The sequence below is a fragment of the Desmodus rotundus genome, chromosome 10, assembly GCF_022682495.2.
Source record: "Desmodus rotundus isolate HL8 chromosome 10, HLdesRot8A.1, whole genome shotgun sequence".
In the NCBI taxonomy this organism is placed as follows: Eukaryota; Metazoa; Chordata; class Mammalia; order Chiroptera; family Phyllostomidae; genus Desmodus; species Desmodus rotundus.
The window spans coordinates 65029491-65049533 of record NC_071396.1 but is presented as its reverse complement, the minus strand read 5'-3'; the positions used below and the strand labels follow the sequence as shown (position 1 = coordinate 65049533).

Sequence of the window (20043 nt, the reverse complement as noted above, 5' to 3'; positions counted from 1 at the left end):
GATGTTTGGGGTTTGGGGTTGGTGGTATGGTAGGGTCTTGGGTGGTTGTCCTAGAAAATCCCTGAGGCTTCTTTCAACTCTAACACTCTAGGAACCTTGTCTGTGTTTCTAACAGGAAAGCATGAAGGAAATAGAGAGATGTTCTAACCACACGTGGGAAAGACAGACAAGCACAGCAGTGATGGCAGCCCTAGAGGAGGTGGGGCAGCCGCAGGGGAACCGCGACAGTGCTGTTTGCGTAGGGCTGTAGACCCCATGAAGATCTCCCACCCACATTACTGCTTTCAGACTTCACAACGGCCCTCTGAGGCAGATAGCACTACCCTTATGGGCAGAAGAGGCAGCTAAGGTTCAAGGGGTTAGCTTCCTGCCCAAGGTCATCCAATTAGTTTGAGTGGAACTTGAACTCAAAGCTTTCTCCAGACCCCACACTTGACTGAGTTAAATGTAAAGTCACTGTAATCAGAAGAGAGGACGGAGAGGGGCAGGAAACAATTAAAGCCTCACAATGTTCTTTTCTTGAATGATAGTCCAGTAATTATATTTGGAATTCACAAAGCATTTCCTTCCCACGGTCTCAGAATTCATGTCAGCATGTAACGTGATCATTTTCACTCCAGAAGTTAGAGAAACTCAACGCAGGGAGGGTGTGCAGGGCGCTGATTGCGGTGGGCCAGGGTGGCAGACACTTTTCTCTAGAACAGCAATTCTAATTGCAGGGTCCTGTTTGACTTTTGTTTGGCAGGTTATTCATTTTTTTTTAAACTTTTTTCTTCATAGTTCTTTGAGCTCATTCATGACTAGTGAAGTGATCACAGAATACTTCTCCTGCCAAAGACCACTCAGTGTTATCTTTCTAGTGGTGTTATTGTGAGTGCATGCAATGAAAGTCACCCTTATTATAACGGTGGGAAACCTGCTGAGGAAGCCCAGTTGGCGGAGGCTGCTTCCCCTCGATGCAGCTGGTCAGGGACAGTCTCCTGTGTGAGGTGAGGCTGACTGAGGACCAAGGGCTTCAGGACCAGAGCTCCCTGGGCTCTCCACACTCAGGTAGCTCAGATGCCATGGAGGGTACTTACAATGGAGAATGGGAGCCAGATGTACTATCTTGTGCCTCAGGAGTGCCAGAGGCACTGAGAAGGAAAAGGTGAGTTAGGGCAGTGTGCTAGAGAGCCTTGTTCATGCCCTCTCCCAGATATCCTCTTGGGATAAGGGGTGGGAGGTGCTGGGTGAGGGCTAAGCTGTGACCTTCCCACACAGTGATGCAAAGGCATCAAGAAGGAGAATCTTCCACAGGGTAGCACCTGGGTGAGTGCCTTGTTTTGGGGAAAACAGAGGAGTAATGAGCTTCCAGTTCCATCATGGGACCTTTCCAGTTGGTAGCATTACCCAGAGTCTATGTTGAATGTTGCAGCTAAATAGCACTTTTGTTGAAATCTTTGGTGTGTGATAGCAGTGGAGGAAGGAGATTTTCATACGTACATTTGGTTTCCTCTGAGTACAGCCAGCCAACTTTTACATTATCTCTGGTGACGGGGTGTAAGAATGTCTTAAGTAAAAACGGTCCACAGATAATTCAGAAAACTCATGCGAGCCAGGAACACTAGCCCCTGTCTCACTCTGAACCTTTGTGAAGATTGGCTAAGCCAGCAGAGTCCCTTTCATCCCTACTCACCCTGTGAGGCACAGGGGAGGCACTAATGAGCAGCAAAACAGCCGAAACTCAGGGGTAGTGAAGGAAGGGGCTGAAGAAAGAGTAAGAAGAAAGGAGGCTGCGTTGCTCAAGGAGGAGGCACAGTGCAGCCCCAGAATTGCCTGGGCTGGAGTTGGGACCCCTCTTTCCAGCTCTGTACCTGACCTTGGGCTGGTCATTTGTAAACACTCAGGTTCAGATTCTGTTTCCTTACCTGCAGATGCCCATGTACGCTCTTTGATTTCAAGTGCTTACTAGGACTCTAAAAAAAAGTATTAATATGGCCATATTGTTTTCTCACCCCTCTCTCTTCTCCCTTAAATTCACTGTGGTACTTCTGGTGGCATGGCTCATCAGAAAGTCTAAAAGGTAAAATCAATATTCCTAAGACTTGTAGCTGCAGATGATGCTCTCTCCCTCCCTCCCCTGGGTCTGAAGGAGAGAGTTCTCCTGCTCAGCATCCCTCACTAAATAGAGCCTCGTTTGGGGGGAGAGGAAAGGCATTCAGTTGTGGCTCTGGGAAGAAAAATGTCTTGAAAGTGAGTTACTAACATTGGCGTGGAGAATTGAGGATGAGAGTTGTAAGGCTGACCTTAGAATTTTTATAAGCAAAAAATTGGTTGCAGAGTTTGTTTTTTTTTAAACATCGTCTCAATAAATTGGCGAGAATATGGACTTGGAGATGGTAGCCAATCCTGGAACCCAATTCTCTTGTCATCAGTTGTGGGGCATAGTAGTATTACCTGACCATTGGGAGTCTCAATTTTTCTTTTCTATAAAATGGTAAAATAGAAGATTGGATTGGGTTCATGTGCAGAATGCTGTCTGCGTCTGGAACAGACCCGTCACCAAAGCTCCCTTCTCCCCTGGCCTGGAGTAAGTAACTCTTCTGGCCATGTGGCTCCTAGAAGCATGAGAGTGACAGCTGACCAGGGGCATCAAAGTGTTTTATGGTGCCTGGCTAGAAAAATCTCCTCCCATTTTCTTCTCCCTCCTCTGATAAGGCAGTTGTGGGAACATTTACCCAGTTTCTTAAGAAGTAAACCCTTTAAATCCTAGGTCTGATTCCCTTATTCAAGAAATATTAAGAGTAGAAGAAACCTTGGGTCTTAGATATTATCCAAGATGTACTGTTAAGAAAAAAAAAGAGGAAGGCACAGAATAGCATGAAAAATATGATACCATTGTGTAAAACTAATCATAAAAGAAGAAGATAAGTTTACAAAGGTACATAGGAAATGTAATGATTGCTTCTGAGGAGGGAGATTGAACAATTGGGGGACAGACAGAATTTGTCACTCTATACTTTTTTGTACCTTTTGACATTTGTGTCATGATCTTAAATTACCTGGATACAATCACCACCAAAATTAAAATACATCTTTCAAAGTTAGGACTCCAGGGCTCAGAGTGCTGTGGCCATGGATGGGGATGGCGGCAGGCCCGGGAGGAGGAGGATGTAGGCAGGCGGGCGTCCAGGGCCCAGCATGTGCCCTCCACCGCGGAGGCTGCCAGTTGGGGAAGGGGGGTCCTTCGAAGACCAGGCCCCGAGGTCTGCCTGGCTCTGGGAGCTGAAAGGGCTCGTTCTTCTCTTGTTGTCCCTGGCATTGTAGGTCTTGGCCTGCAGTGTGCAGCAGAGTCTTCAGGAAGTTTTTAAATCCTTCCCCAGGACAGCTATGAGAAGGAATAAATGGACTTGGCCTTTGGTGCCTTTCCAGACACCAAAAGCAAAGCCCCAGGTGCTCCCTGCCTGCTGGGTCTGCAGGAAGAAGGAGGGGGGCTGGGAGCACATCCGGAAAGACCGCATGCCCCCACCCCTTTGAACTCCTTGCCTTCCCTAATTGCTGGTCCATTGAGACCTGGTTGAAAATTAGTTTAAATGCTAAATTGAGTTTGAAACCACTAGTCTCAACCCCTCTGGAAACGGGACACCATGTAAAAATAGAATCATTAAATCATCTTGTTTTTCTAAGTTTTATACAACTTTGCTGTGAGGTTCAGAGGCCTTTGGCAAATAAATTATGTTTGAAGAAAATCAGGTGTGCTGGGAGGATTCTCTCAGGATGAAATTGGCTACACTTCATTTACAAAAAAATCAAGGCCACCTGAAATAACCCTGAGAGAAGATGCTTTGTCTGAATTGAGTTTAACATTTGGGCAGCCATTACCCTCTACCTAGATTCTTGTGCAGTTGAAGAGGTAGTGAGGTACATTTCTTCATGTGGTAGAATCAAAGTGTAATTAAAGGCAAATGATTGCTGGGGTCCTTGGTAACGCTAAAGCCTTGGTATCAGTCTCATTAGCAAAAGGAATTGGTCTTTCTCCAAATTCCTGCACTGATTTAGCCACAGGGTTGTAAATCAAAGGGTTTGTCAGAAAACCCGACAACTTTCCCTACACTACGTGCCTTAGATATTCCACCCAGCACACGCGTACAGCAGTGGGACTGCACATCAGAGGGAGATAAGCACCACATGTTTTTAAGAGCAGCTGGGCACTGTACATGAAGAAGGAATTACTTGTGCACTTTCTTGAATTTTGTAGAAACCTGTAGAGTCTAGACTGAATGAACAAGCATTTGTTTCTGAGGAATCATGCCTTTCCAAGTCTTTTCAGAGTGTTTGAAAAATACAGATTAACTCTGAGACTTTCTGATATCTATGACATCAGAGGGACTTTGAACCAGGTGGCCATGGAGTTTGGACTTGTCAGCCCAACTCCAGGAGACAGATCTGCAGCAGAGAGCGGTCTTTCCCTAGGAGTGTGCTTGGTGTGGCTCCCAGGTGGGAGGGTGAGTGGGTGTCGCAGGAGTAAGCACACAAAGAGCCAGGTGCTCATAGAAGAAATCCTGTCCCTTCTCTTTCTGCCAGCGCAGGGAGAGGAGAGGGCTTTGCCACAATGAAGGGAGATGGAAGAGGTGGTAGCAGACTGAGAAGTTCAGGGAGTCATGACCTAAAATGGTTTCAGATGCCCCTCCAACGTTAAGGTTGATTTCTAAAGAAAATGGTGATCCTGCTCACTGGGGCTGGGTGTTTTAACTCCAAGGTTGCAAATGTTGCATATTATCTGAAACTGAGGTTGAATGATGGGATTTTGATGCCAAAAGGTCGTGTGGAGAGAGCACAAGTGTGACATGGTATGAAGTGTCACATGATTGTTGTACTACACAGAGGCTGGCATATACTTTTATTGCAAAAACAGTTCCTTATGTGTCTTGACTCCACAGTATTTCAGCAGATCAACAGGCATGCAAGGTTGCTTAATTTAAGGAATTAACAGACCAAGAAATACTTGTCAGGGGCAATGCCAGTGGTAAACATTTCATCCCTTAGAACAGGAGTCCCTAACCTTATTTGGCACCATGCACCATCTTGGGGCGGGAAGGGGAGGTGTCGGGCTAGCAAAGCTCACCTGTGGAGGATGGGTGGGGTGGGGGAGACAGGAGACAGAGCTCAGGCGAGCTTTGCTTGCATCCAGACATGTACTGGGGGTTGGGGACCCCTGCCTTAAAAGGCAAGAAGGCTGAAGGGCAGGGAAAGCCTGAGCAAGCAAGGAGTCAGCCATTCAGAACGTTGGTATGAAGTCCCTGCTGTGTGGGAGTACTGGCTCCACACTCTGGGGAGAGGACGAGGAGAAGCAGGTCAACCTAGGGGGTCCACTGCACTTACAGCAAATTTAATTACTCAGATAAGTCTGCTTTAACTATTTAAATCAACTTAATAGGAGAAGAAACAAACAAATAAAAACTACATAAAAATTTGCTTCTGACACCATTTTAAAGTCACTTCTATTAAAGAACCAGCTTATTGTGGTTCTTTTTATCTAGCTGTTGAGTATATACATAGTGTGTATGCATAGGCAGGGTGGAGGCAAAATTATCTTTTGTGTGATTTTCTGATAACGTAAAACAAGAAAGTCCTTGTGAGCTGATACCTTAGATTCTAAACTTCTTAGAAAACCCATTTCTGGAAATGTAGTGTTGCTCTTCTGGGCAGCCTGCCTGTTCCCAGCAGCGGCCCCTCAAGCTAGCCTGCCTCTTTCAGAGTGTGTAGTCATCACCATGCCTTTAGATGGTCAGAATGAGCCTGAGATCATAAATTTTCAGGATCCCAGACCTGAAAAGCACCCCAAGAGGCCCCTATCATCAGGCCAGTTCACTATCATCATTTGTGATAAATGCTGCCTTACTCTAGTCATATTTTAAAATACCCAGTGATATTTTAAATCAGTCAGTTTAGAACCTTTACCATACCCATTGCACCCTCCCAGATGTCATGGGAAGTAAGGCAGAGAGAGCACATTGGTCTTGGCCTTAGAGAACTTAACATGAAATGGAGAAAATCTGGAAAGGCTCTAAGTGTAGCAATACCCACAGTAGAAATTTAATCAAAGACATGGTGAATAGCAGTTGTAAAAAATTCTCAGCATCAATCATTGGCTATGGCAGGCTTCTTCCTGAGAAACATTAATGTGTTTTTTATTGCATGGAACAAACTCTATGAAAGGAACTTTTCATCGTCTATTCCTATTTCTCCTTCTCCTCGAACAAAATTTTAGCCCAAGAAATGTTTTATTCAGCCTGTTTCTCTAGTTGATCTATTCACAACAAGATCACATCAAGTAATTTCTTCCATTCTGGAAAGATGCTAGGAATAAGTGGATATTGTCAGCAAATGACAAACCAACTCTTTAGAAATAAATATTGGCAGGAAACGGGACAAAGCTGGAGAATCCCTATCAGTCATCGGCCAGAGAAAACCTTTCCTAGGGACTGGAATCCTTCATGGGGAGACATGTCTTTGTAGAACCTCAGCCTCAGAGGCAGCCAGGGGCCAGGAAGCAGTTCTCAGCAAGCCCCAAGACCAAATTATATTCCAGTTTCTGCTTTTGGCTTATAAAGTCACCTGAGCCACGTTATTCTCTCTCTGTGCCTTGGTGAACTCATCTGTAAAGTGTACTTGAGGTCTCTTTGGGAGGCAATGCACTTGAACTTCCTCAGATTCAAATGCCCTGTCCATGCCAGCTGCAGTTATTTAATGTATTTTCAGGGCTCTGGACAGGAATCAGAAAGGAGAGTGGGCAAAACCCTACTCTTTGCCTAGAGCATTTCTCACTTACAAAATTTAGGGTTGATTTTTTTCATTTTTACAATAAGCTTGATTTTTTTTCAAGAGATTAATTGTGTAAGGCTCTTTTCTTTCCCTTCCCTCTTTGGAATTAAAGCTTTTTATAGTTGGTGTGAAGAATAGCAACAAGGAAACATGTCCTGCTTTAATCTTCAGAGTTTTTGTGTACAGAAACCCTGACTTTAAAATAGGCCCTTTCTGAACTTCAGGGGAAGGGAGTAATGTAGAAGCCCAATTGGAAAACCTGGGAGAGGACACCTTCTCAGATGAGAGTCATTTGTTAGAACATGGCTCCCCAAAAAAGATTAAATTCATAAAGCAGGTGATATTTCATAGTACAAATTACTCTTCATGTTGAAAAACTCTTCCCTTTTGTTAATCTTGAAAGGCTACTACTTAAGAACAGCATCTTGGAAAAGGGAAACACTAGAGCCAATTCGATATATAGGCTTTAACTTCTGCTTCCCTTAACTGTTCCTATAGGTATTTTGGGTTTTATTCAATCCAAGGAATTAAGAGCACAAATTGATTTTTTAAAAAATCTGTCTACAAACAGAGCTGTGCTCCCCTTATCCCACCATCGGTCAGCTGTCCCCTTGTTGACAGTGTCCACAGAGGGGCCAAAGTGCACCCTCATTTATGATGTCTTTGGTTTCTTCATGCCAGCTGAAGAGTTATTTTAAAGAGTAACTGGTCAACTAAAAAAAATCCTATTAAAAACTGGGCAAGGGACTTGAATAGACATTTCTGTAAAGAAGACACACAAATAGTCCATAAGCACATTAAAAGATGTTCAACATCACTAATTATTAGGGAAATATAAATCAAGTGATACCTCCTTAGACCCATTACATGCACTAGAATGGTTATTAGAGAAAAAATAACAATTGTTGACCAGAATGTAGAGAAATTAAAACCCTGGTATATTGCTGGTGGAAATGTAAAATGGTGCAGCTGCTGGGGAAAACAGTATGGTGGTTCCTCAAAAAGTTGAACACAGAAGTACCATATGATCCAGCAATACCACTCCTAGGTAGAGACCCAAGAGAATTGAAAGCAGGGTTTGGAATACATTGTGTATCCATGCTCATAGTATTATTATTTACAATAGACAAAAAGTAAAAGCAACCCAAGTGTCCATCAACAGATGAATGAATAAACAAAATGTGGTCTATCCACGGAATGGAACACTATTCAGCCTTAAAAAGGAAGGCAGTTCTGACACATGCTACAACATAGATGAACCTTGAGGACATTATGCTCAGTGAAATAAGCCAGTCACAGAAAGGACAAATACTGTATGATCCCACTTATATGAGATACCTAGAGTAGTCAAAGCCACAGGGACAGAGAGTGGAATGGTGGTGGTCGGGCTGGATTGGGAGGAGGGAAGGGGAGTTAACTGTTCAATGGATACTAAGTCTCAGTTTGGGAAGATGAAAAAGTTCTGGAAGTGGTGGTGGTGGTTGCACAACAGTGTGAATGCACTCGGTACCGCTGAACCATACACATGAGATGGTTAAGATGGTAAGTTTTACATTATGTTTATTTTACCACAATAAACAAAAACCAGTTTAGGAATTTGGCAAGACCAATAGCTAAGGGCCTCCTACTCCCTTCCTAAATTCTCACAGACCCAACTAATGGATGGCAAGTTCCCCCAAAACTACCTGATCTGCTTTTTTCTGCTTTGAAACAGAAATGCTTCAGTTGAAGACCATCATTCACTGAATTGACCACAGTTCACCCGGGTCCTCATCTCAGAGCTCAAGAGCCCTGGCCCATTTTACTTAAAAGCACCATGTGAACCCCAGATGCTACCATGCTGGGGGCAGCACCTTTATAGGACAACCTGAGCCTGACAGCTGTGCCCACCTCCCCCACCAAGCCTTTTCTTACCTAAGAAGCCCCTGGGCAGTTTCTGAATTGATGTGGTATTGGAGGAAATAAACATTCTTTTCAGGGATTGAGACTTATGCCTTCTTAGAAAGGCCAGAAATGAAGTGGTCACAGTTGATGTTTTTAAAATTCCAAATTACAGACAGCAAAGCAAGTTGTGGGTAGTGGGAGGAAGGGGAGGTAGAGGCTGGTTGGTGTTTAAGTAAAGAGGCAGTCCACTTGTGCTGTTTAGGACCTGCTCTGCTCAGTGGGCAGGTGGCAGAGCAGTAAGCAGGCTGCCAGCTGGGAGCTCCAGGTGGAGTAGTGTGGACCTCTTGTGGGTGATTTGATAGCTGCCTGACCTGTGCTTCTAGAGGGTCCTCTCTTTCCAAGGCCGTCTCCTACAGAGTGCATTGTCCTCGTTTAGGCATCAACACCAGAACCACTCTCCTGTCCATGAGATCCCAGATATTTGACTCCAAGCACTGGGCTGGTTTTACTCAGACCCTGTGGAATGGATAGGGAGCAGAGACAGCAGGGACAGTTTGACAAAGTTGCTGAGCGTGACAGTGCTTGCCAGTAGGTAAGGGGCTGCTTCCTGTGTGTGGGAGCTAATAAGATATTATACATCAATCATATTAACTTCCTATCTCAGCTTTAGAGTATCAGAACTCCCTTCCAGGTTCAAAAAAACTTTGGGACTTTCACCTCCTGGTAGTTTACTAAGAAAATACTTGATGGTAAAATTATTGAATTTGGTGACGCTTTCTTTTAACTAATGTGTATCTTATTCACCTTAATGTGCATTTGAAAGATAGTGGCACATGTAGTGGAACATGCTATTTATTTAGTCTTCCTCCTTACGGTGGTTTTGGATTCACTGAGTGGGAACCTTAATCTATCACTCATGTCTTGCAGCAGTTATGCAAGTAAGTATAACAATCCCCTTTTTATATATGAGGACACTGAAACATGAAGAGATAAATAACTTGCCCCAGATCACCAGCTGCCAAGCAACAGTCACTGCTGAAAGCCTGGGCCTGGGGCCTGGCTCTCAGGGCCTGGCTGAAGCTGTGTCCTTCCAGGCAGTTAAGCACGGCTGTATGCAGATGTTCACTCTCTGTTTCCTTACCATCGCTTTTAGACAGCAGCTTCTCCTGTGTTCCCCCAGAGCCTTTTGTAGGAAAGCACAAGGCCCAGAAACGTGCTGGGACCCAGGACAGCGAGTCCTGTCTGTCCTTGCTACATAGCCTTCATCTCACGCTGCGGTTATCCGTTTGATCTCATCACCTACAACCTGCAAACAGTATTAGTAAAGGAACCCTTCTGTCTCACGAAGTATAAATCTAGGCTCATCTAATAATGAACACAGCAACGAGTGAGCAAGTGTTGAGCTCTCCTTGGAGGAGAATGTAAAGCGCTGGCAGTGGGGAGGCCCTCTCCTCCACTGCTCTCCCACTCTCTGAGATGGTCAAGTGTTTAACTGAACAACAGTCACAGCAACCTTACATTATTGATTCAGTGCTGGAGAGGAAAAGGGCTTTGAGGTTTGGAATTCTGACTTTGAGAAACTAATCGTGTGCCTGCCTGCCAGCCTATATGCCCAGAGCACCCACCTGCCAGCCAGCTGCTGTACTGCATGGGCCCCTGGGCAAGGGCGCAAGCACAAGGGCTGGGGTCTGTGGGCCATCCACCTGAATGCTGAACCTCAATGGTCAACCCCCCACCATAGCATTGATCAGATTTGAGTTGTGCTTCCAGCATAGCCAGTGCCTATTAGGCCAGCCGACTTTACAGCCCACTGTGTGGGAGGGATTATAGCAGAGATAGGTGGTCCCCACGTCCAGGTGAGGCAGGCCCTGGTATCTGTGACTACAGTCAAACAGCTGGACAATGGCAGGTATGGTCAAGAACCCAGCTCTCCTGTCCTCTAGACTTCAGCTTTCTATGTAATCTCTGAGCCCTCCAGGCCACCCGCATTTACATGGCTGACAGTGTCTGACCACCCTATTAATTGGTTTCTAGCCACAGACCTAGAGCCCTGTTCCAGGGTCTGTGTTAGTGTTACAAAGCAGACTCAGCAAGAGGGGAGCTCCTGAAAGAGCCGCAGCTATCTTGCACTTATTAAGTGGCTTAAAGCTGTAAAGCAGGAAGCATATTAAGAGCCTATAAACCTCCCAAACCCCGAGGCCTGCAGACACAAATGGATGGCAGGTGTGCCTGCCGACTTCTGAGGCTCTGCTCTTGCCAGCCTTTGGGCCTCTTCCTTCACGCCCTTTACTAGACAGCTCCCTTTGTTATCCACAGCAATTGGATGCTGTCCTTTTTAAAAAGTGTTTGTGTCTCCTAGTTGTTTTTAATGAAAACAACCTAATTGTGGTAAAATACAGGTAACATAAAATTTACCATCTTAACCATTGTTTAGTGGTATTAAGTACATTCATAGTATTATGCAACTATCATCCATCCACAGAACTTTTCATCTATCTCCAACTGAAGCTCTGTGGTCATTAAATACTCACTCCCTATCCCCCTGGCAGCCACCATTCTACTGCTTATTCCTATGAACTTGACAACTCTAGGCCCGTCATGGACGTGGAATCACACAGTATTTGTCCTTTGGTGTCTTGTTTATTTCACTTAGCACAACACCCTCAAGGTTCATCCATGTTGTAGCATGTGTCAGAATTTTCTTTTTAAGATTGAAGAGTATTTCACTGTATGAGTATACCATATTTTGTTTATTCACCTGTCAATGTACCTTGGGTTGTTTCCTTGTTCTAGCTGTTGTGAATAATAGCTATGAACATGGGTGAAAAAACATCTCTTTGAGACTCTGGGTTCAACTCTGTTGGGTATAAATCAGAAGTCTAATTACTGGATGATGTAGTAATTCTTTTTCAGAGCAGCTGCAATTTTATATTCCCACCAGCAGTGTTTGCACAAGGGTTCCAATTTTTCCACATCCTTTTAACACTGTTATTTTCTGTTTCTTTTTTAATAGTAGCCATCCTAATGGGTATGAGGCAATGCCAGTCCTTTTTTGAAAATATCTAGCACACATGGTTTGAAAATGTAATACGATTCTAAAGAGAGTCCATATCTCTTTATGAAATATTTAGGTTAAGTGTCTAATGTTGGCCAAACATGTGTACTTGTGAGCACACATATGTGTACACATATGCACACACACCCCACCTAAGCTGTGGAGCATGGCTGCAGGTACTTCTTGGGTACCCAGGTCACACGTGACAGTGCTCAGGTGCCTCACCAACCGCGCCGTGGCGATCCCCATTTGCACAGCACATGCACACTGCTCTCTCATGAAGACAGATCTCTCCTTGTGTTTGTCTCGTGACTGCAGAACCACGACCATGCCTGCATAGCCTGTCGAATCATCCACCGGTCAGATGAGCATCACCCTCCCCTCTTGCCCCCCAAGGCTGACCTGACTGTTGGCCTGCATGGTGAATGGGTGAGCCAGCGCTGTGAGGTGCGGCCCGAAGTCCTCTTCCTCACACGCCACTTCATCTTCCATGACAACAATAACACCTGGGAAGGGCATTACTACCACTACTCCGACCCTGTCTGCAAGCACCCCACCTTCACCATCTATGCCAAGGGCCGTTACAGCCGGGGCGTGCACTCCTCCAGGGTCATGGGAGGAACCGAATTTGTGTTCAAAGGTAGGTCTCCCTCAAACCCCAATGTAACAGCCCAGTGGGTGAGGGAGAGTGAGCAGTTTTGTGGCTTTTGTTGAGGCAGAACCCAAGGGAAAGGGCCTCTTACCTGCTAGAGGTGTTAGAGAAGCTAGTAGGGAACACTTTCTGCCCCAAGGTCATTATTTATGACAGCCTCTGAGCTCCTCTCTGTCAGCCAGGGTGGGCTGCTCAAATTGCAGGCCGTGGTGCCGGGAGCCCACACCACTGTGTGTGGTGTCAGATGTGGCCCATAAGTCTGTGACTAGAAATGAAATCTCAAGTCTGTGTGTTTTTTCCTTATGTGCAGCTCATGGCATATTCTGATCTACTTTTGTGATAATATCACACTGCATGCATTGTGCTTTCTCTAGTGGGCAATAAAGAGCAGGTGTTAGTTACACATCAGGGACTCAGAACTGTCATTTCCACTGCTGGGTTTGTCCTACCCAGGAAACTTGTCACATGCTTCTCGAAGGTGGGAGGTTTAGGATGTATGAGTGAGGAAAGTAAGGAATGAGATTCACTGGGCTATTATGAGGAAGGGAGATCTTTTGGCCTCTATCTAGATTTTTCTTCGTAAGATGGCGTCAGCCCTGTCATGGCAAAGAGGGACAGTGTTGACACTGGGTATGACTGCTTTCAGGATAGCATTTCATGGTTCAGTGTATTTAGTATAAAGTATTGCTGATAACCCAGATAAGTCCTTGGGCATCTTAACCCTATTCTTAGGAAAGGAAGAGTTGCTCCAAGAATGGGCCTTTGATAGTTGTAGCTGAGATAATGGCCATATTTGTCTGATTTCACCCCAGACCTCCCTTGTATACACAGAATTCAGTCTCCTGGGAGGGCCTTCAAAAGACATCCTCTATAAATGCTGGGGTTTGTATTTAACATAGTTACTCACGTTTCTTGCTTGCAGCCTAATTTATTTTAGTTACCTGATTTATGGGCCAGTATTAATTTGCAAGACTTCTAACTAGTATAGGTGTTTGACGCCACATCTGTTTAAAAACCTTAAAATTTTTTCATAAAAACCAGAATTCCAGTTTTATTGAATATTTTGTCAATCTCAAAGAGTCAGTGTCACCAAAGACAATTGCGATCAACTGCAATCTGGGCTCAGCATTCATATGCTAAAGGTAGTAGGTATTTTGATCACACAAATCTCGTGCGATTGTCATTCAGAGCAAGATGCTGGCCTTTCTACCTGAGAATGCTTTTTTACTCAGGCTGCAGTTAGATTGATGTGTGCCAGGGTTGGTTTAGATCACAGGGCATTGTAGAGATGGAGTGCTGCCTGCGGGTGCTCGTGGGCTTCTGCACGGCACGCTCCCTCCCCTGGAGTCACAGAACTGTCCTCTCTCCTTTGCAGTGAATCACATGAAGGTCACCCCCATGGATGCGGCCACAGCTTCACTCCTCAACGTCTTCAATGGGAATGAATGTGGGGCTGAGGGCTCCTGGCAGGTGGGCGTCCAGCAGGATGTGACCCATACCAATGGCTGTGTGGCACTGGGAATCAAACTACCTCACACGGAATATGAGATCTTCAAAATGGAACAGGACACCCGCGGCCGCTATCTGTTGTTCAATGGCCAGAGGCCCAGTGATGGGTCCAGTCCAGACAGGCCTGAGAAGAGAGCCACATCCTACCAGATGCCCTTAGTCCAGTGTGCTTCCTCGGTGCCCCGGCCCGAGGACTTCCTTGAGGACCACAGGGCTCAACAGTATGGGAGCCGGGCACCTAGGAGGAGCACTTGTCCCTGGTTCTGTACTGCGTTTGCCTGCCTTTTGACTCTGCTACACTGGCATGTCCCCAGATAGAAATTTTTTGAAAGTTATTATTTTTCCAAACCTGGTTTCCTTACAATTTAAGTTTTTTTTCCTTATGAAAAGAGAGCACACTTCTTCCGTTGCACTTGAGTGCTGGAGAACTGTCATGCCCTTTCTCCTCCACCTCGCCCCTCCCTCTCAGCCTGAGTCATGAGCAGAACTGTTTGAAGTTTCTGCTTTGAACTCTATCCAGTCGGATCCCTGGCCTGGGTGCCTTCACAATAGTAATTGCACTTTAAGACCGCAGAGTGTCTGGGGCTAGCGTGTTTGGTAAAGGGAGCAGGGTGAAAGCTAGGTCCTCTTCTTTTCTTCCTCTTAATTATTGTTTCTGAGTTGGACTTAGAAGAAATGAATATCAAGCTATATCTTTTTATTGTGGTTGCTTCCTGTTGTCCTTTGAAACTGTTTCCTCTCCGAGTTTTACAACCTGGAATCCAGTGCAGAGTTGGTTTGGGACTGCGATCAACACACCTTTTATTAATAAAGAAGAGACTTGGGTGTAGATATGTACATAGAAAAAGACACACAATTTAGCTTAACCACCTTGACAGCCTTTATACAAAAAAGGAGAGAATCCAAACTTTCAAATGTTGAGTGGGAAAGTACCTGAAATTAAAGTTTCAAAGTAATTTAAACTATTGTTGTTTTAGCTTGTTGAGAAAAGAAGATGGTTAGATGCTGTTTTCTGGGTGGTTGGGAATGCATGCTGCTTTCCTACCTGCTGAGGAGACAAGGGCAGCTGAGCAAATATCAAAAGCAGTCCTGTTATCAGACAGGAATATGGGATGGTGACAAGTAATAAATGCCACATGAATAACGAAGTGCCCTTTGGTTCCACAGTTTCCTCTTCTTAAGATACTCGTCTTGGCTCATGCTGTGTCTAGTCAGGAGTGAGCACATGCCACTTCACTGTGGCACCTTTGCCCTTGTCAGAGATGAATACTCATCACACTTACGGTGTTTAACGGCCCGGCTTGTCAAAGAGAGTGCAGCAGCAGCTTCCAAGCTGGGTACTCCCATTAGGCTCCTGACTTGTGTGAAACCCAGGCTTTGATTACAGTCTCGTTACCTTGGGACATGCGAGCTTGACTCAGCTTCTGTCCTGCCATTGCCTTGGCTCTGTCACGGCAGAAGCTCTCAGGGTCACCGTATATAGACTTTGTGAGAGCCTTTCTCACAGACAAGGGGAGGGTGCATTAGTCATGTCTGCCCATTACTCTGGATTATTACAAACGGTGCTATCTGAACACCTAGTGTTATTGCCAGTAGAGACTGATGGAGGGAAATAATGAGCAACTGGAAATCCTGGGTGTAGCTAAAAGTGAACATGGAAACCATGATCAAGTCTAAGAGTCATGCTTGTATTTAAGAAATAAATTTGTGAAACACTGTAGCATTCCATGTGGTGTTAAGTTATAAGGATGGCATGGAGTAGCGAAGTGCTGTATGTTGAGATTATATTTTAAGTTGTGGTACATACATACTATGTGGGTTTATTCAAATGAAAATACTAACTTAATATCTGCCAAGTTTCATAAACAAAGATGTCGAAATACTCCCAGAAAAAAAATATCTTATCTGCGGATCTATTTAATTAATACTAATGCTATCTTTAAAGGATATAATAAAATTATGTGAGAAACTATGTTTACTGCTAAAGAATACCTCAGGTGATTTACTATAAAAGTGAGAGATTTAGAGCCACTTAATTCATAGCTGCTCACCTATATTTATCTATCCATACTTCTAAAAACTACATTACATCTATATGTACCTACACATGTATACAGATGTATATACATATACCCAAATGTATAGGTATTAACATGTATATATGGAATATACACACGCACAGATATAATTTGGGGATAACATGAAATTCACATGTTCATATCACTTCCAAGTGCAGAGAATGACCAATATATTTATTCACAAATTAGTGACACAATTAGATTTATACCTGTTGCTTGTTTTTCACCCACATATTATCACATCTTGCATATGTCAGTCACGTTAACACAAATAAGTATTTCTAAATGTAAGGCCCCATGTATCCCATGAAGATCTTCCCAAGTGATTGCCCATCATCTTGAAGAAACATAGTGATCTACCTTTAAGAGTCATTCAGGTTTAAGATCAGAAATATTAACTTAAGACCAAGATGCTATCTCTGAGGAAGGTATGACTGAGTCTACAATATTCTATAGCAAGCTTAAAATACTCCATAAAATGTAGTCAGGTGCTGGCAAGCCTACCCCTAAATTAGTAGCAGGTAGTTCTATCTGGCAAATACTAGGTTTGGGTAATATAGTAATTAATTAAAGGTTGGCTGTTCTAGACTCCACTGGCTTGCTGGGGCAGGACTTCTCTTCCTGGGCTGTAGTCTGATAATGGTCAGGATCAGAAAGTTGTTCCTTGGGTGACAATAAAATTTGGGTGTGATCTAGGCTTCAAACTCTATAAACTCCAAGTTTACCCTGGACTCAAAAGGTAGCTTCCTGGAGTCCCAAGCCTATCCAGTACAGACAAAGGTAGTTAGTTCAGATACGGCAAATTGGGTGATGTGTTGTAAAATAATAACACTCATCATATCCAGCATCTGACTTCTGTGATGTTCAGCCTAAACTCCATCACAGTGTTGCAGTGCTGGGGCAGTCCACTAGGGCAATTCTGAGCATCCTACACAGAGGATCCCAAGTAGGGAGGCTGGCAGTCCAGGACATCTTTTTTTTTTAAAGATTATTTATTTATTTATTTTTAGACAGAGGGGAAGGGAGGGAGAAAGAGAAATATCAGTGTGTGGTTGCCTGTCATGCACCCCGTACTGGGGACCTGGCCCACACCCCAGGCATGTGCCCTGACTAGGAATCAAACTGCCGACCCTCTGGTTCACAGGCTGGTGCTCAGTACACTGAGCCACACCAGCCAGGACCCAGGACATCCTTGATAGGACCTCCTCACACACACCTTATGGAAAGTACTGGAATATAAGACTCTTGTGGTCCCTGATTGAAGAGAAAGCTTTAAAACATAATACATTAGAGAGCTATCCTCTATTCTACCAACTCTTTAAAAATATCTTGAAAACAATGATGATGTTCATAGCAGTCCAAGAACATTACAATGTTTTATTTTAAAATAGTAAACCTAACCTCTATTATAGTAGACATACTAGGTACCTGGCAATGGAATACACCAGAAGATGGCATCTAATTAAGCATTTCAAGACACTGTCCTCAAAAGAGAATGCTTAACATCCTGATTTGAGGTTATGGGAGAAGGGATGGTGGGTGGAGATAGAGGGAGAGCGAGTCTAATTTGATAAAGAGAACTACTCTAACCCACACAGACTTATCTGGCCTTTTTGAGACATCTGAACTTTCATGAGTCCAAGTATCTTGCATAAATAAGGATTCATCTTCATCAAGAACAAATAAAGGTAGTTTGGATAAATGTGCCCCCTAATTTCTATGAGAAAATGCATAAGCATTCTTACCAGTAAGAGAATCACATGTCCTAAAATGCTAATTGAATTATTCAAATCCCTGTGGCAATCCAAGAGTGGCTTAGAGGGTAAACAATCTCTGAATGTACAATAAGGCCCCTAGTTAATTTATCACAACCTCATTTCCCTGGTGTTTAACAGGCCTAAGTAACACTATCATGAGAAAAAAATATTGGGGAAGTTATGGCCTCCAACTTCTCCATTGGCTAAGGTGTAGTGGAACCGACAATATGTTCACACCCCTCCAGGGGAAACCTCAGTGACACCAAGCTGTCTGCCACCAAGAGTGTGTGACTGGACAAACACATCTTTACTCAGATTCAGTCCTACTGGAAAGTAGGTTTCAGGTTCTGATTGGTGGTCTCCCATTCTAAGAAGAAGGCTGTGGTTTTCATGGATTAGTCTTTTAGTTTATGACACCTGTTTTACAACCACCTCTGTATCCCCTGTGCCCTTTGGAACAATACCATTTCCACTTCTTCATTTAATGAAATCTCATGCAACCGTTACATTGGAATTCAGAGACATGAGAGTTTGGGGAGCGTTTATGAGCACACAGAGCTGCACTTTGCATCCTTGGCTCTGTTGACCACCACACTAGCTCAATCTTCACCCTCCTGAGCTGGAGGAGCAACTGGTAATCTTGCTGACCTCTAAGAAACTGCTCCAGCTGTTTTATTTCTCATAAGGTCACTTTCTCTCAATTGATATTTTCCAAGAACTTTAGGCACTTGAGGCCCACTTTTTTCTGTGGCTAATAAGGAAAATATGTAAGACAATCGAAAGGCTATGACCTTCAGAAAATCAAGGTTATTGTAAACAAGTGAGGGCTACTGTGTATTAAGAAAGCTCATTTACAGAATATCTTCCTGTCTCCTAAAGAAAATAATCCAGTTTCTCACAGGTTGGGCCCAGGACAATATACCTGTCCTGGAATCAGTTTATATAGATTGAAGATTTGAAATATCTGTTGCATGTTATGGTTTAACCATTCAACTTATTTGGAAAGTGAAGCTATATTATATCTAAATTCCAGCATTGCTTATGTGAAAGAAAATAGTTAATTACTCTCATAGCATCCTTAACTCACAGTTCCTAAGTAAAGGACTAAAAAAAAAGTTCCTAAAAAGAGCCTGTAGTCTCCAAAGGGTCTCAGAGCAAAAGAGTATATCGCATTATATTAGGTGCAAGCAGCTTGGCAGGGTAAACTCAGGTAGGAAACAATTCTGTGAAAGAGAAGTGTAACAAGAAGATAGCTCTCCTCCACTGCCTTGCAAAATAACTGGAAATATAAGGTGCCTTAGTAACACATAAGGCTAATTAGCCTTAAAATTTTTTTGCAAGTATTGAGCTTTATTGAAATGGATTCTCTTCCTAATATCAAATGGAGAGTACAACAATCCACGTACTTACGGTCTATTATTAAGCAATAACATACTTTATAGAGTTCTCTGCCTTTTATGTAAAAAGAGAAACAATCAGTACCTAAATCCATTATAGACCTTTATCCATTTTCAGTACTTTTTCAGCACTTTATGAATGTGAAGATGTTATTTTTTTCAATATGTATATTTTGTCCATGTGCAAATCATTTCTTCCCCACTCCATGTTTCAGATTACATTGCCCAAGAAATTTGAAATTTGACTAGTGGTTAAATGTTTATTACAATAAGACTAGTGATTAGAGTGCTAAATTCTTTGGAAATTTCAACCAGCTCTAGACAAAATCAAGAAGGTATTATTAATCTCATTTTATAAATGATAAGCATGAAGCTTCCTGAGATTAAGGATTAGGGAACCAAAGAGCTTTCATTGAGCTGTTCTCCTTATTTTGCCCCAGAATTTCAGCCTGACCTTCTCAACAATAGCAGCCACTTCTTGAATGCACACCAAATATATGGCATTGTACTTGGTTCTTTACATACGTTTCATTGTTTAATTTTTCATGACAATCTTGCATGGTGTGATTCAGTTTTGAATACTTACTGAAAAAAAATTTAGTTATGGTTTACAGAGTGCTCATTCTCATTCCCGGCAGAGGAACACCTTCATCACTGACCCTTTCAAAAAATGTGAAGACAGAGGAAGCTTATAAAGGAGATATCTCCTTCCTATCTGTGGGAGATGCAAAATAGAAACTAATGAGGCTTCAGTCTGCTCTTAAATTTCACAGTGGAAATCCCTAATCCCTGCCCCTTTGATCAGGTTTAGGAAAGCCAAGAAAGCCTCTTTACTTCCATAAAGCTTCAGAAACCATCCTTGCAGAATAATGAGTGTCCTCTTTACAACAAGTGGATGATTTCAACC

The 20043-nt window shown here is 43.5% G+C and overlaps 1 protein-coding gene across 1 annotated transcript in view; it reads left to right on the top strand.

Annotated features, from left to right (window-relative positions):
- APCDD1 (APC down-regulated 1) overlaps positions 1–15052 on the top strand; it is a 32013-nt gene extending 16961 nt beyond the window's left edge. Inside the window, exons 4-5 of the mRNA XM_024580431.3 lie at positions 12062–12383; positions 13771–15052. Of these exons, the coding sequence (XP_024436199.3) occupies positions 12062–12383; positions 13771–14222 (774 nt within the window). The 3' untranslated portion in view covers positions 14223–15052. The remainder of the gene's footprint in view (positions 1–12061; positions 12384–13770) is intronic.
- Positions 15053–20043: the final 4991 nt, after the last annotated feature.